At 55.0% G+C, this 27,497-nt stretch overlaps 1 protein-coding gene across 2 annotated transcripts in view; it reads left to right on the forward strand.

Annotated features, from left to right (window-relative positions):
* Itpr2 (inositol 1,4,5-trisphosphate receptor type 2) overlaps positions 1 to 27,497 on the forward strand; it is a 171,018-nt gene that overhangs the window by 44,207 nt on the left and 99,314 nt on the right. For both annotated transcript variants that reach the window (XM_070011588.1, XM_070011589.1), the window contains 17 exons: positions 345 to 428; positions 698 to 844; positions 2,288 to 2,383; positions 6,263 to 6,307; positions 9,201 to 9,352; positions 12,236 to 12,335; positions 12,899 to 13,059; positions 13,965 to 14,106; positions 14,603 to 14,764; positions 18,105 to 18,277; positions 18,595 to 18,714; positions 19,783 to 19,965; positions 21,342 to 21,593; positions 22,549 to 22,693; positions 24,702 to 24,852; positions 26,145 to 26,338; positions 27,032 to 27,155. In XM_070011588.1, the coding sequence (XP_069867689.1) occupies positions 345 to 428; positions 698 to 844; positions 2,288 to 2,383; positions 6,263 to 6,307; positions 9,201 to 9,352; positions 12,236 to 12,335; positions 12,899 to 13,059; positions 13,965 to 14,106; positions 14,603 to 14,764; positions 18,105 to 18,277; positions 18,595 to 18,714; positions 19,783 to 19,965; positions 21,342 to 21,593; positions 22,549 to 22,693; positions 24,702 to 24,852; positions 26,145 to 26,338; positions 27,032 to 27,155 (2,431 nt within the window). The remainder of the gene's footprint in view (positions 1 to 344; positions 429 to 697; positions 845 to 2,287; positions 2,384 to 6,262; positions 6,308 to 9,200; positions 9,353 to 12,235; positions 12,336 to 12,898; positions 13,060 to 13,964; positions 14,107 to 14,602; positions 14,765 to 18,104; positions 18,278 to 18,594; positions 18,715 to 19,782; positions 19,966 to 21,341; positions 21,594 to 22,548; positions 22,694 to 24,701; positions 24,853 to 26,144; positions 26,339 to 27,031; positions 27,156 to 27,497) is intronic.

Consider the following 27,497-nt stretch of genomic DNA (forward strand, 5'->3'; position numbering starts at 1 on the left):
AGCCAGGATGACCGGCATGAGCCTGTGTAGAAGGCTCAGCATTGCACAAGTCAGGTAATGAGGACAGTGCTTTTACGGACAGTGTTACCCCTTCCTTTGCTTTCCCCCTGTGGGTCCCCTGTAATAACATGCTCTTTTTCTTTGCCAGCCCTGGGGCTTGAACTCAGGGCCCATCCTGGAGCTTCTTTTGCTCAAGGCTGGCGTCTACCCTTTGAGCCACAGCGCCGCTTTTTCTGTGCACGTGGCTCTGCGGCATCTGCTCTGTGTGCAAGGGACGTGTCCGCCCCTGAGCCCCGTGCAGCCCCGCAGCATTCCCGCTCACCTTCCCGTTGGTTCCGAGCCAGGTGAACGCGGTTAACTGCAACACGAGCTGGAAGATCACCTTGTTCATGAAATTCAGCTCCTATCGGGATGACGTCTTGAAAGGAGTAAGTATCTGCCTCACTGGACCTTTTCTGGGAGGGACGAAGATGGTCTTCATAAAGTTCTAGAAGCTGAGTCCAGGTGTGCCCGGGGTTCGCCGCTGACGGTGGGACCCCGTCCCTCGACGCCCCTGTGGCTTCTCCCCGAGCTGCTCTGCCTGGGAACACAGAGCCGCTCACGGGAGCTCACGGGGCCCGAGCCCGGGGGCCGGGCTTGCCGCTCGGTCCGCCCAGCCCCATGCTGGACACGGGGTGTCCTCGACCTGTTCTTCCAGGGCGACGTGGTCAGACTGTTCCACGCAGAGCAGGAGAAGTTCCTCACTTGCGACGAATATGAGAAGAAGCAGCATATTTTCCTCCGGACCACCCTGCGTCAGTCGGCCACGTCCGCCACCAGCTCGAAAGCTCTCTGGGAAATAGAGGTGTGTGCATGTACGTGCGTGTGTGTGTGTGTGCGTGCACGTGTGTGTGCACATGCAAGACCTGGCTCTCTTTTTCTTTTCTAATATTTCTTTTCAGTTTTTATTTTTGTGCCAGTCCTGGGTTTGAACTTGGGGCCCGGGTGCTGTCCCTGAGCACCTTTTACAGGTGGGTTCACTGGAGATTCAGAGCGTCCTGGACTTTTCCGTGCGGGCTGGCCTCCACCCGCGATCCTCAGATCCCAGCCTCCCGAGTAGCTGGGCTGATGGCTGGCCTCCACCCGCGATCCTCAGATCCCAGCCTCCCGCGTAGCTGGCTGATGGCTGAGCACTGGGGCCTGGCTCTTTTTTCGCGTTGTCTTTAAGTGGCTGTGCGGAGGGGCCTCCGGTCCTCGCGTCGGTGTGGACGGTGCCCCCTTCCCTGGCTCACCCCCATGTCCTCCCCCCACCCCGGGCTCCACGTCCACACGGGGCCGGGGATGCACCCACTGCCTTCGCCCGCCCTTCCCCGCTCCGCGCATCCTGCTCCTGTTCCCTGGAGCAATCCTCCTCCGACCACTCTGGCTCAGCTTCCTTCTGCATTTTGGTAAACTGTAAATTAGTTGTTCAGAGGACTTACACCACTGAAATCCTATCATCCATCCATCCATCTATCTATCTATCTATCTATCTATCTATCTATCTATCTATCTATCTATCTATCTATCTATCTTTGATGCCCTCCCTCCCTCCCTCCCTTCCCTCCTTCCTTCCTTCCTTCCTCTCTCTCTTTCTTTCTCTATCTTTTTCTTTTCTTTCTTTCTTCCTTTTTCTTTCTTTCTCTCCTTCCTTTCCTTTCCCCTCCCTCTCCCTCCTTTCTCTCCCCTTCCTTCCTTCCTTCCTTCCTTCCTTCCTTCCTTCCTTCCTTCCTTTCTTCCTTTCCTCCCTCCCTCCCTCCCTCTCTTCCTCTCTGTCCCCCTTTCTCTCTCTCTTCTGTCTTTCAGTCTTTCTCCTCCTGTCCTGGGGCTTGAATTCAGGGCCTGGGCGCTGTCCCTGAACTTCTCTGGCTCACAGCTGGCGCTCTACCCCTCGAGCCACGGCGCCACTCCTGCCTTTTGGGGGTAGTTTATTGGAGATGGCTTTCTTCCTGCCATCCTCAGATCCCAGCCTCCCGCGGAGCTGGGCTGACGGTGTGAGCCGCTGTCCATTCGTGTCGCTGCCATGACGGGTGTGAGCCGCCAGGCGTCCGTGTGGCTGCCCTGTGGGGTGTGAGCAGCCGTCCGTCCGTGTGGGGTGTGAGCAGCCGTCTGTCCGTGTGGGGTGTGAGTGGCTGTCCGTCCGTGTGGCTGCCGCGTGGGGTGTGAGCGGCCGTCCGTCCGTTCGTCCATCTGTCCATGTCTGCCACGCGGGTGCTGGACACTCGCCCACCGTGGGCTCGCTGAGCGGGGCCTCCCTCTCTGCCCGCAGGTCGTCCACCATGACCCGTGCCGCGGCGGCGCCGGCCAGTGGAACAGCTTGTTCAGATTCAAACACCTGGCCACAGGGAGCTACCTGGCGGCCGAGGTAAGATGACCCCTCACGGCATCGAATTCCCCCGGAAGACACTGCGTCTGCAGCAGCCGCTGCCAGTGCCATTCTGGGTTGCTGTTTGACACTATGAATCTTGTTGTGGTGAGTTTTATTGTGCTGATACCGAGGCTTGAACCTGGGGCCTAGACCCCGTGAAGGCGGGCGCTCTCCCACCTGAGCCACGCCTCCACTTCTGGCTTTCTGGTGGTTCACTGGAGCTAAGCATGTCACAGACTTCCCTGCCCGGGCTGGCTTAGAACTGTGATCCCCAGATCTCAGCCTCCCGAGTCACTGGGCTTGCCGGCGGGAGCCCCCAGCGCCCGGCGTGAGACTGTTCTGATTTTTCCCCAGCCATGGGCATCGTTTACTGCTCAGCCCAATGAGCCAGAGCTTCGTGAGTGGTGGGTTACCACATATGCCTTAAAACTACCTGGAGAGGTTACCGTGCGTGTGTCTGTGTGTGCGTGCCGGTCCCGGGGCTTGAACTCAGGGCCTGGGCGCTGTCCCTGAGCTGTTTTGCTCAAGGCCAGCGCTCTAACATTTGAGCCACAGCGCCACTTCCACAGAAGTTACTGTTGATGGGAAAATACTCATCAGGGCAGAGAATCTTGTCTTAAATAAGAATAAAAGGCCAATGAGCCAAGCTTTGGAAGCTCCCGCCTTTCATCCCAGCTACCTGGGAGGCTGAGATCTAAGGGTCCCAGTGTGAAGCGAGCCCAGGCAGACATCTTTGAGACTTTCATCTCCAATTAAGTAGCAAAAAAAAGCCTGGGCACTGGTGGCTCACGCCTGTCATCCCAGCTACTCAGGAGGCTGAGAGCTGAGCATCATGGTTTGAAGCCAGCTTAGGGGCAAAGAAATCCATGCGACTCTTTCCTCCAAGAGTCCAGGGGAAGCCTGCAGTGGGGCTGTGGCTCAGGTGGTAGCGCACTAGCCTTGAGCACAAAGCTCCAGGGCAGCGCCCAGGCCCTGAGTTCCGGCCCTAGGACTGGAACACGTACGAAAAATCGCATAGTTTGGTGAATTATGAAAAGTAAGTATTTTTTCAAATTCACCCTTTTTATGACTCCTTTTTACTTTCTGTCTGCCTGGTAGCTACCTTCTAACTTGCCTTTGTGTGTGTATGCTGGTACTGGGGTTTGAACTCACGGCCTGAGTGTTGTCTCTTAGCCTTTTTATTCAAGGCTGGTGCTCTACCACGTGAGCCACAGCTTTTAATCCAAATTTTTAGCCCACTAGTTGGAGGCGAATCTTACAGATTTGTGTGTCCCGGGTTGGCTTTGAACCTGAGTCCTCGGGTCCCCGCAGCCTCCTGAGCAGCTGAGATTAGAAGCTGGCGACAACTTTTGATAATCTTTTCCCAAACAAGGTAGATCATGTATGGTAAACTAACTTGATCCAACGTTTGCAGTCAGGCAAAACCTCCACCAGATGGTGCTAGAAGCTTATTTTCTAACTGTTTAAAAACCTTTGGATTGAATCTATTAAACGCGAATACCAAAGCACCTGAGCAGTGTGGGTCTCTGAGTGTTCATGCCGTGTTAATGCTGTGTTACAGGGCTTCTTGTGTGGGTCTCTGAGAGTTCATGCTGTGTTACAGGGCTTCTTGTGTGGGTCTGTGAGTTAATGCTGTGTCACAGGGCTTCTTGTGTGGGTCTGTGAGTTAATGCTGTGTTACAGGGCTTCTTGTGTGGGTCTGTGAGTTAATGCTGTGTTACAGGGCTTCTTGTGTGGGTCTCTGAGTGTTCATGCTGTGTTACAGGGCTTCTTGTGTGGGTCTGTGAGTTAATGCTGTGTTACAGGGCTTCTTGTGTGGGTCTCTGTGTTAATGCTGTGTCACAGGGCTTCTTTTCCTTTCCTTTGTGCCAGTTCTGGGGCTTGAACATAGGACATGGACGCTGTCCCTGAGCCTTTTTGTTCAAGGCTGCTGTTGCTCCAGCTCTGGCTTTTTTTGGTCATTCATTGGAGAGAAGAGACTCACGGACTTTCCTTCCCGGGCTGGCTTTGAACCGTGATCCTCAGATCTCAGCCTCCTGAGTGACTGGGATGCTGGCGGGAGCCGCCGGTGCCCGGCTAAGGCTGTAGTTTTAAATCCCTGCAATTCATTCTTAAAAAATTTATTTTTCCTGCACCTCATCCTGAGATTCTTTATTGAATCTCTGAGCACACGAAAAGACTTCAGTATGTATACCTGTGACGAGGCTTGTCGGCATGTGCGTATATGCAGATTTACAGTCCACGAATATGTAACAGGCCATAGACATATGCACATAACATATTCTGTGTGAGATACATATGGTATATTGGCGGTTCAAGTCTTAATCTCAGCTATTGCGAAGTCTGAGATAAAAAGGAATACGGTTCTACACCATTGGAGGCAAAGAATTCCCAGACCTCTGTCTGATTGATTATATTTGTCCATCCATCTATCCGTCTAACCCTCCATCCATCCATCCATCCATCCATCCATTCATCTGTTTGTCCATCTGCTTATTCATCTCTCCATTTATCCATTCATCTGCTGTTTATCAATTAATTTGTCTATCCATCCATCTGTCCATTCGTCTATCCATCCATCCATTGTCCATATATCCATCCACCTATTATTCATGTATCCATCCATCCATCCATCCATTTGTCTATCTACCCATCATCCATCTGTCCATCCATCCACCCATCCATCCATCCACCTGCCCATCCATCCATCCATCTGTATGAGAATACATATTTATATGTATCCCATCTATCCATCCATCCATCTGTGTGTCTATCCAGTGTGTCTGTGGTTAAAAGACCCCATTGATTTGAGCTGATCCCTTTTTCCATTCAATATTCTACCCATCTCTCAAGGCTTACTGCAAGCTTTGCTGTCCATGAATAATTCCTTCGTCAGTTTGCCCATTCCGGATCCCTCTTCCATCTCACCTGTATTATTTATGAATTATTCAATTTTGTCTTATCTCTGGTCACATTCTCCTTTGTATTATAGCTGACTCAGGTTAGGCCGATTTTTCCTTCCTGGATGATAAGGCTGTTTTGGCTAATATGCTGTGTGCCAAGGTCTTGCCCATTATACACTCTCTATTAATATTTATCGAATAAATGATTAAAGAGAATATTTGTTCTCTCTCCATGGCCAGATTGATAATTTATACTTTAGCATAAGGAAACATTTTCTTCAAAGCCCTAAAAGATTCAGGAGCGGTCATATCACCTTATCTTCCTTATTTAAAAACCTTCTTCTAGTCATTCTTATCCTAATTATTTTAGTAATTAATGCTGCATTTTTAGAGGGGGAAAAAGAGCAAAATACCTCGAAGCTCTGTGTGTGTGTGTGCGTGCGTGCCAGTACTGGGAATTGAACTCAGGGATTGAACTCTTTCTTAGCCTCTTTGTTCAAGGCTGGTGCTGTACCCCTTGAGCCACAGCTCCACTTCTGGATTTCGGTGACTAATTAGATATACTAATCTCAGGCTCGATCTTACCCAGGCTGGCTTTGAACCATGATTCTCAGATCTCAGCCTCCTAACTAGCTTGGATGACAGGCGTGAGCCACCAGTGCTGCATGCAGTCTTCTCTTCTTCTTTGAATCTGCTTTGAGGTTATTGGTTAATGGTGGGTTTTGTGGCAAGTTTCAGCCTCTTCCTAGAGAGTTTGGGATCATCACCTCCCCTCGAGGATTCAAAGGTATCCTGAGTCCTCATACAACCAGGGTGTGAGTTCAGATTTTTAACATTTACCAATGCATTCGTTAGCTTATTAGCCATTAAACTTAGTCAAGAACGATTAAACTGAATTAAGGATCATTCATGTTTTTAATAAGCAGCTCACAGTAACTCATAACTAATCTTCCTGTTCCCCCCCCCCCCACAGCTGAATCCTGATTATCAAGATGCCCAGAACGAAGGAAAAAATGTGGTGAGTGGATTTCTTGCCCCAACTCTCCACTATCGCTCATCAGATTCTATACGAAGGAATGGAAAAATCCGTAGCAGGTGTGAAGGCTGCGAGTTACTGGGTCTGTGCCTTGGCTGGTGGAAGAAAGAAAAGATAAATCAGAAGACGAGGGAGCCGAGCTGATCCATGTTGGGCTTAGGGCGATGACTAGAATCTGGATGGAGCTTTTTGGCTGAGGGTTGCAGCAAGGAAACATTAGAGAGAGAGAAATGGCAGGTGCAGGTGGCGTTTCCAGAAGGGAACAAGATTCATTTTGGGGAGAGAGAACCCAGAACTTGGGACACCTGGATGACTGAACATGCAGGCATGCTGGAGAGAAGAGTCACCATCTTACCTGGAAGGCAGTTTTCACGGGCTTCTTAGCTTACCTGTGTGTGTGTGTGTGTGCGTGTGTGTGTGTGTGTGTGTGTGTGTGTGTGTGCGTGTGTGTGTGTGTGTGTGTGTGTGTGTGTGCGTGTGTGTAGTAAGACTTGAACTCAGGGCCTTGAGCTCTTGCTTTTGTTTTTCCCACTCAAAGTCGGTGCTCTACCACTTGAGCCACATTCCCACTTCCAGCTTTTTGCTGGTTCGTTGGAGATGAGAGTCTCATGGACTTTCCTTCCCGGGCTGGCTTCGAACCTCCCTCCTCCGCTCTCAGCCTCCTGAGCAGCTGGGATGACAGGCGTGAGCCACAGAGCCCGGCTTTCTCCTCACGTTAAAGCCCCTTTACCGCCCCGCGGGAATCATGCTTTGTCTGGGGAGAATCCAGGGAGCCATTGCAGTTCACCTCTGGCCTGTGACAGTGAGCCCTCCGTTTCCCACAGCCGGAGCTGTGGAGCCCGGTGGCCACCATGTTTGCACTAATTCCTCCTCTCTTGTTTTCCCCTATCCTGTCGTATTATTACTGTGAATTTCCCCCTTGTAATTTAGAACCCTTTCCCAAACACCGCCTTCCATTGCCGATGCTCTAGAGGTTAATGCAGGGTGCACAGACGTGTCCAGAGTGGCCATTAAGATCCAAACTGCCATATTCATTCAGTGTTTGAAAGGCGTCTGCTATTTCCAGTCTTGCAGACACGTGGCGTCCGCCGTCCAGCTGGCAGCCTCGCCATTAGTAATTCTTCTTGACGGGCTGGATCTTTTTCAGTGCCCTCTGTGAACCAGGAGCGTTTAGAACGTCTTGTGGCATTAGAATGTCTTGTAGCATTGCTGTAGCTGGTGCCGGGGGCTCACGCCTGGAACCCCAGTTACCCGGGAGGCTGAGATCTGAGGATCATGGTTCAAAGCCAGCCCGGGCAAACAAACCCTGAGACTCTTTTCTCCAGGTCACCCAGTGGTGTGGCTTACGTGATTGAGTGAACACGCTAAGAAGAGCCTACAGCTCTGAGTTTAAGACCCATACATCTACACTCCAGAACTTTCTATCACTCCTATTCTGTGTAGTGCAGTTGGACGTTGGAGGAAGTCTCTTTAGTGTCTGGGGAGGACTTACTCTTTGTACATAACTGGAACTTTCTACGGCTTGGTCGCTCCTGCCCTGCCCTCACGGCGTTGTTGGTGCCGTGTCTGTGCGGCCGCACCTTTGCATGGTGTTTGCTCTTTCCTCTTCACACCCCGCGTGGTGTAACAGCATCTTTTCTCTGTATCTGAGTACGACGTGGAGTAAGTTGGTCCTCTGCCTCTGGGGCCATTTTATCTGGAGTCATGGCCAGTGAGCCCTGTCCAGTGCTTTTTGTTCTTTGTTTTGTGGCAGTACTGGGACTTGAACCCAGGGCCTTGCACCTTGCTTGCCTTTTTGGTTTTTCTCAAGATTGACTTCCTACCTCTTCAGCCACACCCTTCCCCTTCCAGCTTTTCTGGACATAGAGCCCTATGGACTTTCCTGCCCGGGCTGGCTTTGAACCGGGGTCCTCAGATCTCAGCCTCCTGAGTGGCTGGCTTGACAGGTGTCAGCCACCAGCCCGTGGCCAGCAGCGACCGGACCTTGGAGCTGACGGGAGAGGGGCTGCCCGGCACGGCGTCTGCGGCTGGAGGCGCCTGGGGCGGGCAGGGGGGGATGATCCCGCGATGCAGGGATTTGCAGCCAGAGCCCTGACACCCCCGTGTGGGGACAGCCCCTGCGGCCCCCCTGTGCCCCCGTGGGCCCCCTGTGCCCCCGCGGGCCCCCTGTGCCCCCGTGGACCCCTGTGCCCCCGTGGGCCCCCTGTGCCCCCGTGGGCCCCCCTGTGCCCCCGTGGGCCCCCCTGTGCCCCCGCGGGCCCCCTGTGCCCCCGCGGGCCCCCTGTGCCCCCGTGAGCCCCCCTGTGCCCCCGCGGCCCCCCTGTGCCCCCGTGGGCCCCCTGTGCCCCCGTGCAGCCCCCCTGTGTCCCTGTGGAGACCCCCTGTGCCCCCGTGCGGCCCCCCTGTGCCCTCCTGTGGCCCCCCTGTGCCCCCGTGCGGCCCCCCCTGTGCCCCCCTGTGGCCCCCCTGTGCCCCCGTGTGGCCCCCCTGTGTCCCCCTGTGGCTCCCCTGTGCCCCCGTGGGGACCCCCTGTGTCCCCGTGGGGACCCCCTGTGCCCCCGTGGGGACCCCCTGTGCCCCCGTGGGGCCCCCCTGTGCCCCCGTGGGGTCCCCCTGTGCCCCTGCAGCCCCCCTGTGCCCCCGTGGGGCCCCCTGTGCCCCTGCGGCCCCCCTGTGCCCCCGTGGGGTCCCACTGTGCCCCCGTGGGGGCCCCCTGTGCCCCCGTGGGCCCTCCATGCCCCCGTGGGGTACCCCTGTGCCCCCGTGGGCCCCCCATGCCCCCGTGGGGTCGGGCCGCAGGGCAGCCTCGCCTCCTGGCGGGGGGACAGGCCCGTGAGCCACGTGGAGGAGACAGACATGTGTGCTCTCCCCCCAGAGAGATGGAGCCCTCCCCACGGCCAGGAGGAGACGGCAGGCCGGGGAGAAGATCATGTACACGCTGGTGTCCGTGCCCCACGGCAGCGACATCGCCTCCCTGTTCGAGCTGGATGCCACCACGCTGCAGCGGGCCGACTGCCTGGTGCCCAGGTGGGAGAGGCCGGGGGGGGGAGGGGGAGCCCAGGTGGGAGAGGCCGGGGGGGAGGGGGTGCCCAGGTGGGAGAGGCCGTGGGGGGGAGGGGGGTCCAGGTGGGAGAGGCCGGGGGGGAGGGGGAGGGGAGAGGTGGGGGGGAGGGGGGAGCCCAGGTGGGAGAGGCCGTGGGGGGAGGGGGAGGGGAGAGGTGGGGGGAGGGGGGGTCCAGGTGGGAGAGGCCGTGGGGGGAAGGGGGGGCCCAGGTGGGAGAGGCCGGGGGGGAGGGGGAGCCCAGGTGGGAGAGGCCATGGGGGGGAGGGGGGGCCCAGGTGGGAGAGGCCGTGGGGGGGGAGGGGGAGCCCAGGTGGGAGAGGCCGTGGGGGGGGAGGGGGAGCCCAGGTGGGAGAGGCCATGGGGGGAGGGGGAGCCCAGGTGGGAGAGGCCGGGGGGGAAGGGGGGGCCCAGGTGGGAGAGGCCGTGGGGGGGGAGGGGGAGCCCAGGTGGGAGAGGCCGGGGGGGAGGGGGGGCCCAGGTGGGAGAGGCCGTGGGGGGGGAGGGGGAGCCCAGGTGGGAGAGGCCGGGGGGGAAGGGGAGCCCAGGTGGGAGAGGCCATGGGGGGAGGGGGGGCCCAGGTGGGAGAGGCCGGGGGGGAAGGGGAGCCCAGGTGGGAGAGGCCATGGGGGGAGGGGGGGCCCAGGTGGGAGAGGCTGGGGGGGAGGGGGAACCCAGGTGGGAAAGGCGGGGGGGAGGGGGAGCCCAGGTGGGAGAGGCCATGGGGGGAGGGGGGGCCCAGGTGGGAGAGGCTGGGGGGGAGGGGGGGCCCAGGTGGGAGAGGCTGGGGGGGAGGGGGGGCCCAGGTGGGAGAGGCCGTGGGGGGGGAGGGGGAGCCCAGGTGGGAGAGGCCGGGGGGGAAGGGGGGGCCCAGGTGGGAGAGGCCGGGGGGGAAGGGGGGGCCCAGGTGGGAGAGCCCGGGTGGGGGTGGGAGAGGCCATGGGGGGGAGAGGGGGGCCCAGGTGGGAGAGGCCGGGGGGGGAGGGGGGGCCCAGGTGGGAGAGCCCGGGTGGGGGTGGGAGAGGCCAGGGGGTGTACAGGTGGGAGAGGCTGCCCCCCCACCTCGCTCCCTGAGAGAACATACCAGAATACTGACATTACAAAACAGCGTATCTAGTACGTAATCACATCGCTTACATTGTGTATAATAATTCCTGTAACACCAAATCTATGGCGTATATTCATAATACATGTTATGTTATTATGCTTGTAGCTTTATATTTTATTTTACATTTATATATTTATATTTAGTATTTGTATTATTTATATATAATATATAAACATTATTTATATAATATAAACATACTTATATGACACATCTATAACATATATTTATATTATGCATATATTCATGGTATTTATAAATATGTCACTATTATATACCATATAGTATCTAATAATATGTAATGTACATTATTTATATTATATTCTATATATATGTCTATTTTATAATACATATAATACATGTATTTTATAGTAAGTTATATAATAACATTTTATATAATATATGTGTATATATTGTATGGTCCTAGGGCTCGAGCTCAGGGCCTGGGCACTGTCCTGAGCTATTTTGCTCAAGGCTGGTGCTCTACCACTTGAGCCATAGGCCACTTCTGGCCTTTTGGGTAGTTAGCTGGAGATAAGAGTCTCACTGGCTTTCCTGTGTGCACTGGCTTTGAACCTTGATCCTCAGATCTTAGCCTCCTGAATCGCTAGGATTATGGCCAGGAACAATTTTGCTTGGTTGGTTTCTTTGAATACCTTTCCAGCAGATAAGGAATGAAAGCGATTAGACTAATTATAATTTTTACACTGTCAGAGAACCTGAATGAAGGGGAGGAATTGTAAAGCCCTGTTGCCTGTCTTGGGAATTGATTAACACAACTTATTCTCTCTCTCTCTCTCTTTCTCTTTCTTTCTTTCTTTCTTTCTTTCTTTCTTTCTTTCTTTCTTTCTTTCTTCCTTTCTTCCTTTCTTCCTTTCTTCGTATTTTCTCTTAGCTCTATTGCTCAAGGGCGGAGCTCTGCCACTTGAGCTGAGCTCCACCTCTGTCTTTTTGCTGGTTCATGGGAGGGAAGAGTCTCACATCCTGCCCGGGCTGGCTTTGAACCACAGTCCTCAGATCTCAGTCTCCTGAGTAGCTGGGATGACAGGCGCGAGCCAGCAGTGCCTGCCCAGCCTGGGTTAATATGTAAGATGTACACACCTAAATATACAACATTTCAACAACTTCTGAAATGTTTTTAGAACTTTTGAAAACTTTCAAATTTTCAGAGGTGTCGCAGTGCTGGAAAAGAAGAAAAGGGAAGTTATGAAGATTTGATAGCCATTTATTTAGACGAATGTAGGAGCCTGGGCTTCTAAAATGAAAAGCAACCAGGACTTCAGTGTTGTTAACACCCCCCCCCCCACTTTACTCATTCATTTACTCATTCACTTAATCAATCCAGAAAAAAACTAACTTTAATGTGTGTTGGCTCTGGGTTTAACTCGGCCTGTGCTCTGTCCCCAAGGCTGGCGCTCCAGCCCTTGGCCCACAGCTCTACTTCGGCTTTTTCTTTTTGCTGGCTAATGAAAGATCAGAATCTCAGGGACTTTCTTACCTGGGCTGGCTTCGGGCCGTGATCCTCCTGTCGCAGCCTTCTGGGAAGCGGGAATGACAGGTGTCAGCCTCGGCCCTGGCCCCGGTGGATTTCCTTAGACCAGAGGGAACTCGGGTGAATCACTGAACTGCGATCTGGCCACACGAAGATGTTCAGTGTGTCCGGGGAAGCGTGGGAGGTGCGCTCAGCGCGGGCCTTGTGGGTGGGAGGTGCGCTCAGCGCTGGCTTGTGCCCCTTCGGTTTTAGGAACTCATACGTCCGGTTAAGACACTTATGTACCAACACCTGGGTGACAAGCACTGGCATTCCCATTGACGGGGAGGAGGAGCGGCCCGTGATGTTGAAGGTACCATTGCTGCGTCTTGCCCAGCGCCATGTTCTCAGAGCCGGGGTGGGAAATGCTCCTTTCGAACAGGGAAGGACTCAGGACGGTTGTCACAAATCTTACCCAGCATGCACTTCTCCCTGTCCCTAACATGGCTGTGTTACATGGTGGAGGGGGGGATATGGGCACAGATAGCACCATGAGTGGGAGAAGCAGAAGGGAACAGAAAGTTCTAGAGAGAAATACACCTTCTGTGCTCTGCTGAAAGTCAAAGCACAAGTGTGCAGGGGACACAGGTCCTGGGGCCCTTTGGGGACAGGGCAGGAAGTGGGCAGAAAAACCCTCTGTCAGGGCTGGAAGGCGGCTCCGTGGTACGGTGCTCGCCTAGCATGCACGAAGCCCTGGGTTCGATGCCTCAGCACCACACACACAGAAAACACCGGAAGGGGCGCTGTGGCTCGCATGGTAGAGCGCCAGCCTTGAGCCAAAGAACCCCAGGGACAGTGCCCAGGCCCTGAGTTCAAGCCCCAGGACTGGGAAAAATGAATGAATGGATGGGTGACTAATAAATAAAAACCTTACAGATCGGAACCTGTCAAACCAAAGAAGACAAGGAGGCCTTCGCCATCCTGTCGGTGCCCCTGTCAGAGGTTCGCGACTTAGACTTCGCCAATGATGCCAATAAAGTGCTGGCTACCACGGTGATGAAACTGGAGCAGGGCACCATCACGCAGAACGAGAGGAGGTGAGCGAGCGGCTCCCAGCCTGCTCCTCCGGGCCCGTTCCGGGGGGAGACTGGAACCCCCGAGCATGTAGCGCCTTCTCCAGACGCGCACCTGGCTCAGGATGAAGAGGGGCGGGCGCCGTGGCTCACGCCTATAATCCCAGCCCGGGCTGGGGAGCCTTAGGGAGGGCGGGGAGCTCAGGACTTCCAACATGTCCGCGCAGTGCTCACTGCCGTGGCAGCTGACCGGGCCCGAGCCTGTCCACAGCCTCCTGCTGGCCAGCCAGGGCCTGGACGGGCGCTGTGGGGTTCCTGAGGGCCTCTGAGCACACCTCCACCCCCTCCTTCCTCCCCTCCGCTCGTCTGTGTACCTGGCCAGGGCTAAGCAACACCCCTACGGTTCACGGCCTTATTCTTCTTAATGGTGCTCCGGGTCCATGCGACTTCTTTATTTTTATTCTTTTTAAGTTTTGGGCCTTACCAAGTCTCGGACTCAGGGCCTGGGCGCGGTTCCTGAGCATTTTTGTTCGAGACCAGTGCTCTACCAATTGAGTCTCGTGGCCTTTCGCCAGCTTCAGCTGGCGTCAGCTGGCGATCCCCAGACCTCAGCCTCCGGCCAGCCGGCGGCGCTGGCGATCCCCAGACCTCAGCCTCCGGCCAGCCAGGGGCGTTGGCGATCCCCAGACCTCAGCCTCCGGCCAGCTGGGGGCGCTGGCGATCCCCGGATCTCAGCCTCCAGCCAGCCGAGGGCCCCGACCCGAGCCTCTGGCTCCTGCCTTTGGCATTATCTTGATTAAAGAATTTTTTACCCTTAAATTCTCGTAAGTCCTTCCTGAGTGCAGTCAAGCTTCAAAAAAAAAAGAAAAAAGAAAAAAGAGGCCCAAAAGCTCCAGAGGACGAACCGTTGCTTTCCGTTATGCGGATAGATTTGTAACTAAATTGTTGGAGGACCTCATCTTCTTCGTGGCTGACGTGCCCAACAATGGCCAGGACGTCCTGGATGTGGTTGTCACGAAGCCGAACCGGGAGCGCCAGAAGCTCATGAGGGAGCAGAACATCTTGGCCCAGGTGGGTTGTACCTGGGTGAGGTTTTGCTTTTAATAGTTGTATATTAGGAAGGTTTTGGTATCAGTCACCTCTTGCTGCGTAACAAACGACGCCAACCATACCCTTATTACACTTGAGGTCTGGTTGTGGTTTTGGTGGTTGGTTCTTGATCAGGCTGTCCTAGGAGCGACAGTCTAGGTGTCGGGTTAGAGAATCCGTCACCTCCAGGCTAGACTCCGTGCTTAGCTGGCCCTGGTGGCTCACGCCTGTCATCCCAGCCACTCAGGGGGCTGAGAACCGAGGATGGCATTTCAAAGCTAGCCCGGGCAGGAAAGTCTGTGAGACTCTTCATCTCCAGTGAAATGCCAAAAAGCTGGGATGGGGCTGTGGCTCAGGTGGTAGAGCACCCGCCTGGAGCTGACAAAGGCACTCAAGGGCAGGAGCTTTTGAGTCCTGAGCTGAGTAAAGACAATGGGAACAGGTTCACTCACACTGGGGCTCCCTCCCTTCCCGGCAGGTATTCGGGATTCTGAAAGCGCCCTTCAAGGAGAAGGCTGGGGAAGGCTCCATGCTGAGACTGGAGGACTTGGGGGACCAGCGGTATGCCCCGTACAAATACATGCTGAGGCTCTGCTACCGCGTGCTGCGCCACTCCCAGCAAGACTACCGGAAGAACCAGGTGGGCCGTGGGCGTGGGCCCCTCCTGGCCTCTCCTGCGTCTCCTGTCCTCTCCTGGCCTTTCCTGGCGTCTCCTGGCCTCTCCTGGCCTCTCCTGCGTCTCCTGTCCTTTCCTGCCCTCTCCTGGTGTCTCCTGCATCTCCTGTCCTTTCCTGCCCTCTCCTGGTGTCTCTTGGCCTCTCCTGGTGTCTCTTGGCCTCTCCTGGCCCTCCTGGCCTCTCCTGGCCTCTCCTGTCCTCTCCTGTCCTTTCCTGTCCTCTCCTGGCCCCTCCTGTCCTCTCCTGGCCTGTCCTGGCGTCTCCTGACCCCTGCTGACCCCTCCTGGCCTCTCCTGGCCCCTTCTGGCCTCTCCTGACCCCTCCTGGCCCCTCCTGGCCTCTCCTGGCCCCTTCTGGCCCCTTCTGGCCCCTCCTGACCCCTCCTGACCCCTCCTGGCCTCTCCTGGCCTCTCCTGGCCTCTCCTGGCCCCTCCTGGCCCCTTCTGGCCCCTCCTGACTCCTCCTGTCCTCTCCTGGCCCCTTCTGGCCCCTCCTGACCCCTCCTGTCCTCTCCTGTCCTCTCCTGGCCCCTTCTGGCCCCTCCTGACCCCTCCTGACCCCTCCTGGCCTCTCCTGGCCTCTCCTGGCCCCTCCTGGCCCCTCCTGGCCACTCCTGGTCATGAGTGGGAATTAGGGAAGTGCAGGGTGCCAGGGGAGGAAGGAACCTCTCCCGGTGGTGGGAGTGTAACCCAGCGCAGCCACGGTGGAGGAAGCGTGGAGAGGCGTGGAAATATCACAGACCCACGCTGTGTTGCAGCCACGTTCTTCTGGGACAGGGACCTCAGGGCACTGCAGGTCTGGATCCGGTGAAGCCACACGCATACCCATGTCCACTGCTGCGGGAATTACCGGAGCCAGCCCTGCAGTGGATGAATGGGTCGAGAGCAGGTGGCCTGTCTTTCTATACAGTGGAATTTTTCTCATCTGTCATTTGCAAGGAAATGGACAGAGGGACCTGGAAAAAAATCAACAACAATAAAATAGGACGTGGGGTGAAATAAATCAGGCTAAAAGAGACGCACCTTTTCTCTCACTTGTGGAAGTTAGATCAGACTTTATATATATATGTAAATGTATGCAAGATCGTAGTCAGATCCACACGAACGTCTTCACTGAGGTGTGAAATGCAGGGGAGCGTGTCTAGGGTATAACTCCTCTGAACAGCTGACTTACTGTCTAACAGAATAACTACCAGAAATGTGGTGTCAAAGAGAGGGAGAAAAATCCAGGGGAGGAGGGAGGGCAGATGGATGGAGGAGGCGGGTGGGCGATTACAGTCATTGTCTGCAATGTGTGTATCTGAAAATGGAGTGAGGTGGGGAGGGAGGAGGGGGAATGCCGGAAGGGCTGACATGGACCACGGGGCATTGTCTTCACACACGGATGTGTTAAACTGAAACTCCTTCATACAAGGCCTTAAAGGATAATTATAACTTAAAAGTACCACAAAAGAACCACAGGAGATTTTATTTAGTGTTGAAATGTTTCATAATCAAGCGAGGTTTTTGTTTTATTCTTCAATATGAACTTAGAGAGACCGGGTGACTCTGATTCCCTAACGCCTGATGTGTGCGTGGTAAATTAACGCCCGCTGGACAAGGGGCCTGGGGATGAGCACCGTAAAGAGGATCAGAAGACCAGGCCCAGTAGCTCCCGCCTGCCGTCTCAGCTTCCCAGGAGGATAGGTTGGAGAATCATTGTACAAGACCCGCATGAACGAAAAAGCAGGGAGGCCCCACGAGAAAAATAATTAATGCAACCAAAGCTAGCGTCATGGCTCAAGTAGTCGAGCACCTGCCTGTAATTCAGGACAGCCTTACAATTAGGGGATGGGTGAAAGGCAGCCAGGACAGACCAGTCTGAGGGACCGTTATCTCCAATTCACCGGCAGAAAGGCAGAAGTGAAAATGTGGCTCAAGTGGTAGGGTGCTGGCCTTGAGTGGAAAAAGCCAAGCAAGAGTGTGACATCCTGAGTTCAAGTCCTGAAGTCAGTGAACACACACACACACACACACACACACACACACACAGACACACACACACAGCTTACATGAAATGCCTTTCTGATGTTTGTCAGAGCCAGATTGTAGAATGTAAGTGCAAAAACTTGCCATTTTTTGCACTAGTTATCTTTCCCTTTATGCTGTTCTGCATTTTATCGTCAGAACAGGGTTCACGCATGACTTAGTGTCATCGCAGATCTCGTGAATGTCAAGTCTCTGTTGATTACTACGTAGTTATTCTGATCCCATCGAATTCGTTATCTACATCGTGGAAGTTTTTCCTCTGCCCAGATAGGACTATGGCAGTCATAAGGTGGGAAAATCAAGGCACATCTTTGAAGTGATACGCTACCGGCAGACGTTTCCTTGACTTAACTGGCTAGCCAGTACCCAGCCTTTGTTTTGAAAGGCCACAGCAGTGCTGCCGTTGGCAGTGTTGTTTGCAGAGATCTGTCCCAGTAACTTCCACCTAAGGCAAACCTGCTGTTTGTTTATTTAACACCATACTGGAGCTTGAACTCAGGGCCCGGGTACTACTCAGGGCTGGTGGTGCTCTACCGTTTGATTCACAGCTCCACTTCCAGCGCTGTGCTGCTCAGTTGGAGATAAGTAAGAGTCTCAGGTTCTTTGTTGCCAGGGCTGGTTTTGAACCCAGATCCTCAGAGCTCAGCCTCCTGACTAGTTAAGATGACAGGCGTTCCCCACGGATGCCTGCTGATACATGGCGTTTTCTAAGCGGGGTATCAAGTTTTTGCCTGGGGACGGTGGTCCCCCTATACTAGTTTCCTGTGTAGCTGGGGTCTTGATCTCCACCGATTGCTTATTAAAATATTACCATATGGTCATGAATGTAAGGAGAAGGTCGTGTGGCACCTTGGAGCATGTGCACGAGAGGAAATCAACCCTAACAACCTGGCTCTGCAGCTGCCCGCGCGGATTTCAGGCTTCGTTAATGAAATACCACGTGATCCATTCCAGAGAAGGGCTTTCATTAGGCTGGCGGAATCCTGAGCTACTTAGGATGAAACCATTACTGTTTTAGTGAGTTTTGTTTTGGGGGTTTCCCACCGACAAAGGGTTTTGAAGCACTCACGCTGCAAGTCATTAGTGCAGGCCGAGCACCCGCGGCTCACGCCTGTATTCCCAGCTGAGGTGGCCGAGAGTTGAGGATCAGGGTTCAAAGCCGGACCAGGCAGGAAAATCCATGGGACTCCCATCTCCCACGAACTGCCCGACAAGCCAGACGCTGCCGGCGCGCTCACGGCGCCAGGCTCACCTGCTGCGGCTCTTCCTCCCGTAGGAATACATCGCTAAGAACTTCTGCGTCATGCAGTCCCAGATCGGCTATGATATTCTGGCAGAAGACACGATCACCGCGCTGCTGCACAACAACAGGAAACTCCTAGAGAAACACATCACGGCAAAGGAGATAGAGACGTTTGTCAGCCTGCTCCGGCGGAACCGGGAGCCCAGGTGGGAAGGGGCGGGGGCCCGCGGTCTCACACCTGCAACCCTCGCTTCTCAGGGGGCTGAGATCTGAGGACTGTGGGTCAGCGCCAGCCTAGGTAGGAAAGTCCGTGAGACTCTGATCTCCAAGTAACCACCAGGGAACGGGATGTGGAGCCCTGGCTCGAGAGCACTGAGCAAGAGCTCAGGGACAGCGCCCAGGCCCTGAGTTCAAGCCCTGCAACAGACAAAACCAAACCGACAAAACTCTGCCTCTCACTTGAAACCGTGGCTCTGCTGCGACCACGTGGCGTCTTCTCTCTGATCGGTTCTTTTCTTGGCAGGTTTCTGGATTATTTGTCTGACCTGTGTGTGTCCAACACCACAGCCATTCCCGTCACACAAGAACTCATCTGTAAGTTCATGCTGAGTCCTGCCAACGCCGACATCCTCATCCAGACCAAGTAAGCCGCGCGCGCGTGGAGACTAAGCCGTGGAAACTTAAAAAGAATTGCACCCGTGGGCCTGGGCAGGTGGCTCAGGGGTAGAGTGCTTGCCTTGCATGCATGAGGCCCTGGGTTCGATTCCTCAGCACCACAGACACAGAAAAAGCCAGAAGTGGTGCTGTGGCTCAAGTGGTAGAGCGCCAGCCTTGAGCCAAAGACGCTCAAGTGCCGGCCCTGAGTTCAAGCCCCAGGACCGGCAAAACATAAGTAAATAAAAATTGTGCCAGGCAAGGTGGGTCACACCTGTAATCCCAGCTACTTCAGCAGGTGGAGAGTCAAGGATCAGGATTCGAAGCTGGTCCTGGCAGACAAACCCTCGAGATTCCCGTCTCCACTAAACCTGGCCAAAGCCGCAAGTGGAACTGTGCTGGAGTAGTAGAGCGCCAGCCTTGAGCAACCAAGCCAAGCAAGAGCGCCAGGCCTGAGTTCACGCCCCAGTACCAACACACACTCACACGCTCACACTCACACTCACACACACCACACATATCACACACATCACACTCACACACATCACACACTCCACACATACACACACATCATACACACACATACACACACACTCACACACTCACACACATCACACATGCACACACATCACACACTCCACACATCACACACACACACATCACACACATCACTCACACTCGCTCACACATACACACGCATCACACTCAACACACACTCAACACACACCCACACACACTCATGCACACTCACATCACACACACATCACACACATCACTCACACTCGCTCACACACACGTCACACTCAACACACACTCACACACACTCACGCACATCACACACACACATCACACACTCACACACACACACACTCACACACATCACATACTCACACATCACACACACACACTCACACACACACATCACACACACACACATCACACACTCACACACATCACACACACACACACACACATCACACACTCACACTCACACACCCAGCACGCACGGCAGCTAGGACCACGCTTCTTCACAGCTCTGCGTGTGTCGCTGTTCCAGGCTGGTCTCCATGCAGGGCGAGGACCTGGACGGCGACTTCCTTCTGGATGACGTGGACAGCGAGGAGGTGTGGCTGTACTGGATCGACAGCAACCGAGAGCCGCACGGGAAGGCCGTGCGCCACCTGGCCCAGGAGGCCCGGGAGGGCGGCAAGGCCAGCCTGGAGGTGCTCACCTACTACAGGTGCGGCCGGGCTGCCTCCCCCGCCCCGCCCTCCCCCCTCCCCCACCCTCCCCCTCCCCCTCCCTCCCCCTCCCTCCCCCTCCCTCCCTCCCTCCCCCCACTGTCTGTCTGTCTGTCTTCCTTTTTCTCTCTCCCTTCCTTCCTTCCTTCCTTCCTTCCTTCCTTCCTTCCTTCCTTCCTTCCCTCCTCTCTCTCTCTCTCTCTCTCTCTCTCTCTCTCTCTCTCTCTCTCTCCCCCTCTCTCTCTCTCCCTCTCTCTCTCTCTTTCTTTCTTTCTTTCTTTCTGTCTCTCTGTCTCTGTCTCTCTCGTGCCAGTCCTGGGGCTTGAACTCAGAACCTGTGCACGGTGCCTTGGCTCTCTCTCTCAAAGCTGGTGCTCCTCCACTTTAGCCACATCTCCGCTTCTGGCTTTCTTCTTCTTCATTCCTCCCAGCTGGCCTCCGACTGTCGGGCCTCAGATCTCAGCCTCCTGAATAGCTAAGGTCGCAGGCGTGAGTCATAGCGAGAGCTCCCATTCTGTGTGGTTTCCACCGATTCTGTGAAACTCTAGAGTCCTGTCGGGTCCCGCTGGCTGAGTGTTTAGGACGGCTTGAGACATTCAGAAGGGAGGTTTGTGTTTTGCGCTGGCTGAGTGTTTAGGACGGCTTGAGACATTCAGAAGGGAGGTTTGTGTTTCGCAGCGTGTTTCCTGCTCATTTCTTGGTGTGTTGCTTTGTGGGGACAGGGCATGCAGCTCAGCACTCGGTGGTGGATTGAGAGCGCGTAGGACCCATTTGAGGGGCAGAAGGCCGGCCTGGCTTGGTCAGGCGCGGCCAGTCCGGCTCTGAGCGGTTTAGAACAAATACGACGTTGGGTCTCAGCGGATGTGGCCGTGGTTACTAACGCTGAAGGCAGCTCTTCACAGGCCCACTCAGGAGAGCAAGACCCTGGCCAGGTTCTATCAGTCTAGGGCAGAATTTAGGCCAGTGGCTCCTGCCTGGCATCCCAGCTACTCAGAAGGCTGAGATCGGAGGATCGGGGTTCAAAGCCAGCCCTGGCAGGAGAGTCCGTAAGACTCTCATCTCCATGTATCCGCCAAGAAACAAAACACCAGACGTGGTGCTGTGCCTCACGTGGTAGCGCGCTGGCCTTGAGCTCAGGGACAGGGCCCAGGCCCCGAGTTCAAGTCCCCCCACTGACCAAAACTAACCTCACAGACGCCCCCCCCTGACCGAGATGGCGTGGCGAAGGCCACGGGCCGCGGTCCCCTCTGTGCCGACGTGGCTCTGGAGCCTGGGCTGAGTCTGGCAGAAGCTGGGGCCTGGGCCGCCTGCCCTGGAGCGGGGCGGGGGGGGAGGGTCCTGGGCAGGCAGTGATGGCCGCCCCCCCCCCCCCCAGGTATCAGCTCAACCTGTTCGCCAGGATGTGCCTGGACCGCCAGTACCTGGCCATCAACCAGATCTCGGCGCAGCTGCCGGTGGAGCTGATCCTGCGCTGCGTGGCGGACCCGGGCCTGCCCTTCGCCCTGCGTGCCTCCTTCTGCCGCCTGCTGCTGCACATGCACGCCGACCGCGACCCGCAGGAGTCGGTGGTGCCCGTGCGCTACGCGCGCCTCTGGACCGAGATCCCGGCCAAGATCTCCATCCACGAGTACGTGCACCCCCCCCCTGCCCTGGCCCCGGCCATTGCCACGGCTGAGCGCCGAGGACCAGGGCTCGAGGCCAGCCCGGGTGCCCCCCCCCCCCCGGCCATGGCCGAGCGTCGAGGACCGGGGCTCGAGGCCAGCCCGGGCGGGACAGCCTCCCATGAGCTGTGGCTCAAGGGGTGGAGCGCCAGCCCTGAGCTCAGGGACAGCGCCCGGGCCCCACCACCGAAAGACAAAAAAGAAAAACAAAGAAAGACTATTCACCTTGTCCCTGCCCATCAGATCCTCTCATCCCGGGGCTTGAACTCGAGGCTGGTGCTCTACCACTTAAACCATAACTCCACCCCGGGCTTTTGGCTGGTTTGGTGGAGATACGAGTCTCACGGACTTCCCTGCCCGGGCTGGCTTCCGTGCTCAGACCTCTGCCTCCCGAGTAGCTGGCGGCAGGTGTGAGCCCCCGGCGCCGGGAGGAGGTCTCTTTGGAGCCTCCTCCTGGAAGCCAGCACGTGCAGCTAATGGTGTTCCCGTGAGCTCTGTGTGGATTATTTCCTTCACAACGGCCCCGAGCCACGCACACGCACACCGAAGTATCCAGCACGGCGTGTGGTCGGCCTTTTAACGCTGTTGGAAGTACTGGGGTTTGAACTCACAGCTTTGTACCTGTAGGCAGGCGCTCTGCCTGTAAGCCGTCCCTCTCCTGAGGGGCGTGGGTACGTGTGGACGCCGAGCTCTGTGTACGCCTGGGGTTAGCCTGGATGGTGATCCTCTCCCGTCTGCTCTTCTGCGTAGCTGGTTGGCACGTGGTACCACCCTGCCCCGCCGTTGGTTGAGATGGGGAGTGGGGGGGGGCACGGCCTCTTGATCTCGGCTCCGAGGACAGCTGGAAGCAACCTTGCCCAGCTCGAGTGCCCGCCAAGGCCAAGCGTGTGGAGCAAATTGACGTGTCATCTTTCTCCCCAGATACGATTCCATAACGGACTCCTCCAGAAACGATATGAAGAGGAAGTTTGCGCCGACGATGGAGTTTGTTGAAGAATACTTGAAGGAAGTGGTCAATCAGCCCTTTCCTTTCGGGGACAAGGAGAAAAACCAGCTCACCTTTGAGGTATGCCTAAACCAGAGTGCGTGAAGCAAGTCCCCGTCCGCCAGAGGCTGAACTCGCCGCTCAGCGGGAGAGATCCCCCTCCTCTAACAGCTACTCTGTCCTGGCAATCACCAGATGCGCTCACGAAGGTGTGACTCTCTCTGCTGTTACTAACACGTAGCTTGGGTGGTGTGATCACTCCTCGAAGTGTATCTCAAATAACTCTATGTGATAATCTATGAATCACCGCCGCCCTTGCTTGTTGGTTTATTTCGGGGGCCAGTGTTGGAGCTCGAGCTCTGGGCCTCATGCTTTTTCAACTTGCTGGGCCTCTACCGCGTGAGCCTGGCCTCCAGCCTGCTATTTTGCTGGTTATGTTGGAGATGGATATGTCAGTCACTTGCTGCGGTTAAAGGCATGAACTACACACGCTCGGCTTTCTCTTGTGTGGGTTTGTGGGTTTGTTTTTGTTTTGTTTGTGTCAGCCATTGATGCACAGTGTTTTTATACTGTGGGATTTTTACCCCCATTTTCACGAACGTGATGGTAATTTCGTTGAACTCACTGCATGTCCTTAAGCAGTGCTCTACTGACCTGGAGGACTTGGTAGATGCTCCAGAGGTCATGATTCTAATGTCAACCTCCTGAACTGCCTCTCAGGGCTTATCATCCCATGAGTGGGGTGGTTTTTTCTTTTTTAGTTTAAGAATTTTCTTGCCTGGTAAAAGCTATTATTTTTTTCTGAAAAAAAAAAAAAAAAAAAAAAAAAAAAAGGCCAACAAGCCCAATGCTGGTGGCTCATGCCTGTCATCCCAGCGACTCAGGAGGCTGAGATCTGAGGATCATGGTTCAAAGCCAGCCAGGGAAGGAAAGTCCGTGAGACTCTGATCTCCAATGAACCACCAGAAAACCAGAAGTGGTGCTGTGGCTCAAGTGGTAGAGCGCCAGCCTTGAGCTGAAGAGCTGAGGGATGGCGCCCAGGCCCAGAGTTCAAGACCCATGACCGACACCTCCACAACAAAAGAACAATGATCTGGGGAAAAAAGAAAGAAAATGTAAAACGCCGAAGCCTAACGAGCCAAAATGAGGGGCCCAGTGGCTCCAGTGAGTTTCTGCATGGATATTCATCCGTAGCTGCCGAAGACTCAGGAAGGAGCTGTGACTCGGGTGGTGCAATGCCCAGCAAACTGGGCACTGTGGCTCCCACCTGCAGTCCCAGCTGCTCAGGAGCTGAGTTCTGAACGCGTGGTTCAAAGCCAGCCTGGCTCTAAGTCCCGGAGTCACGGGGCTGAACTCGGGGCCTGGACGCCGTCCCTGAGTTCTTTTGCTTAAGGATAGTGCTCTGCCACTTTGAGCCACAGCTCCACGCTAGGTTTTTTAAATTTTAATTTTACTGTCAAGGTGAGTTTGTTGATATAAATATATTATTATTTTTTTTTTCCTGGTGGTTACTTGGAGATAAGAGTCTCATGGACTTTCCTGTCCAGGCTGGCATGAGCCACCAGCACACCCAGCTCCGGGAGCCTGGGCGCTGTCCCTCAGCTCTTCAGCTCAAGGCTAGTGTTCTACAGCTTGAGCCACAGCGCCACTTCTGGCGTTTTTTCTTTTTGCTTATGTGGTGCTGAGGCATCAAACCCAGGGCCTCAGGCATGCAAGGCAAGCGCTCTACCACTGAGCCACCTGCCCAGCCCTCCAGGAGCCTTTGAACTCCAATTAACTACACACACCACCGGAAGTGAGCTGTGGCTCAAGTGGTAGAGCACCCAGCCTGAGCAAAAGAAGCCCAAGGACGGTTCCCAGGCCCTGAGTTCAAGCCCTAGTACGGGCCACCAACAACAACACAAACAGCAAGCAAGATCTCGAGGCCCTGAGTTCAAATAATAGTGTGCATGTGCATGTGTGGGTGTACACACACACACACACACACACACGGAGGAAGTTTAGAAGCACCTGAACTGATACTGACTCTGACTTTTCTTTTTTCATTTCCCGATGGCTCCTCTCCGTCTGCTTTCTGTTCCACGTGCAGGTGGTTCATCTGGCCCGGAACCTGATCTATTTCGGATTTTATAGCTTCAGTGAGCTGTTAAGACTCACCAGGACACTCTTGGCCATTCTGGACATTGTACAGGTGCCAATGTCATCCTATTTGGAAAGATTAAGCAAATTCCAAGATGGAGGTAAGTGCTTTGGAGAAACATATATATATATATATATATATATATATATTGGTTATTAAACAGAGGTGATCTAGCAGTCAAATCTAGCTTGACAGGCCCATTATGGTGTAATTCCTCAGCTCTGGGCCTAGAACACAGAGTCAGCAGTCTTCCGTTGAGGCTGAGCCAGGGTCGGATGGATTTACACACTGGCTTCTTATGGACTTTCCTGTCCAGTTTGGTTTTGAACCACGACCCTGCCGATCTGAGCTAGGGATTTCAGGAGTGAGCCCCAGGCCCTGGCAAAGAGCAGCTTTTTTGTCCATTCAGAAAACTCGTGTGGCCAATTCACCCAGACCCCGGAGAGGCCCTCGTTCAGATCATTCTCTCCCTCCCGCGGTTTTCAAGCGGCCGTGGCCACGTCTCAGCAGGCTGTGCTGTGCTGATGCTTTGCCTTGCTTAACAGTCATCGTTTTCTCTCCATGGCGTCCATCCCCCAGGTGTCTTTTATTAGTGAAATTGATCTTTTGAGTAGAGTAAGAAAAAGCTCTGTCAAGCAGTGTTCTTTGCTGGTCTGTGTAGGGATTAAAGCCAATGCATTCACCAGCTGATAAACTGTACGTCTGAGACAGTCTTTGAAAAGTATATATATATATAATTTTTGGTCGGTCGTGGGGCTTGAACTCTGGGCCTGGGCGCTGTCCCTGAGCTCTTCAGCTCAAGGCTGGCGCTCCACCACTTGAGTTACAGCGCCACTTCCAGTTTTCTGGTGGTTTATTGGAGATCAGAGTCTCACTGACTTTTCTGTCTGGGCTGGCTTTGAACTGAGTCTCGATCCTCAGATCTCAGCCTCCTGCGTAGCTAGGATTGCAGGCGTGAGCCACCAACGCCCGGCTGCAAATACTATATACTTTAAAAGTTGCCCAGTTGTTTGCTTTGCTTTGCTTTTTTTTGGTGCTTTTACTTGGGGCTTGAACTCAGGGTTTTTAGATTTTGTTTGGCGTTTTTTTTCTTCTCACATCTGGTGCTCTACCCCTTGAGCCACACAGCTTGGCTTCTGGCTTTTGGCTGGTTAATTGGAGATGAGAATCTCATGGAGTATCCCAGTCAGGCTGGCTTTGAACCTCCGTCCTCAGAGCTCAGCCTCCTGAGTCGCTGGGATGGCAGGTGTGGCCGCCGGCGCCCGGCTGCATGTCCTGTCCTGCCCTGAATGCATTTCCTGGCGGGCTCTCGGTCTGACGGAGACGCAGTGACCCACAGCTGTGTGGCTCCAGCTGCCGGGGCCTGGGCTGACCAGCGTGTTCCTCGCTCAGGAAACAACGTCATGAGAACCATCCACGGCGTGGGGGAGATGGTGACCCAGATGGTGCTGAGCCGGGGCTCCCTCTTCCCTGTGAGTGTGCCCGACGCGCAGCCCGGCCTGCTGCCCAGCAAGCAGCCGAGCCCCGCCGAGCCCGAGGACGTGACCGTCATGGACACCAAGCTGAAGATCATTGAGATTCTGCAGGTGCGAGCCTGCGGGCCCCACGGGGCTGGCACGGAGGGGCCTGGGCACCGTCCCTCAGCTCTTCAGCTCAAGGCGGGTGCTCCACCACCTGAGCCACAGCGCCACTCCCAGTGTTCTGGTGGTTCCTTGGAGGGAAGAGTCTCACAGACGTTCCTGCCCGGGCTGGCTTTGAACCGGGATCCTCAGATCTCAGCCTCCTGAGTAGTTAGGATGCCAGGCGCGAGCCACCAGTGCCCAGCTTTTATTTCTTATTTTTTAATGAAGTCTTTCCCCCTAATTGAATACAGACTGAGTTACAAGAAGTGGATCACCCACCCCGAAAGGCTCTGTGCATTTCCCCTGAAGCAATCAGATTTATGATCATAAAAGGTTTTCAGTCTCCTGTAGGAGTCCCAAGCTCAACCCTGAGCAATGCGTGTCCCAGACCCTAAAACATCATCTCATAGTTTTCCTTCCTTTGTGTGTGTGTATGTGTGTGTGTGTGGGGGGGAACCAGGGCTTGAACTCAGGGCCTGGGCGCTGTCTCTGAGCTTCTCTGGCTCAAGGCTGGTGCTCTACCACCTGAGTCACAGCGCTGCTTGTGGCTTTTTCTGTGTCCGTGGTGCTGGGGACCCAGTGCTTCCTGCGTGCTGGGCGAGCACTGTACCGCTGAGCCCCTTGCCCTCACTCTGTGCTTCGGGACATGTCTTGCAGTTCATCCTGAGCGTGCGGCTGGACTACCGGATCTCCTACATGCTGTCCATTTACAAGAAGGAGTTTGGCGAGAGCAACGCGGAAGCGTCTGCCAATGCCTCCCCTCACACTTTGTCCCCATCAGGTATCTTTTGTTTGTGTTGGTCCATCATGGGACTTGAACTCAGGGCCTGGGCACCGTCCCTGAGCTTCTGTACTCAAGGCTGGTGCTCTACCGCTTGAGCCACGGTGCCACGTCTGGCCTTTTGCTAGTTCATTGGACAAAAGACTCACAGCCTTTCCTGCCTGTGTGTCTTTGACCCTCTATCCCCAGATCTCAGCCTCCTGAGTAGCCAGGAGTAAAGGCGTGAGCCCGGGCACCTGGCCTCAGGACTCTCTCTGAGAGCCGGGGTTGTAGCTTGATCCGTGCGTGGCTCGCTGGGCCGCGTGGAGAGCCTGCCCTGGTCAGCTGGGCCGGCGTGGAGAG

The sequence above is a fragment of the Dipodomys merriami genome, unplaced genomic scaffold (assembly GCF_024711535.1).
Source record: "Dipodomys merriami isolate MVZ:Mamm:240054 unplaced genomic scaffold, mDipMer1.0.p SCAF_84, whole genome shotgun sequence".
In the NCBI taxonomy this organism is placed as follows: domain Eukaryota; kingdom Metazoa; phylum Chordata; class Mammalia; order Rodentia; family Heteromyidae; genus Dipodomys; species Dipodomys merriami.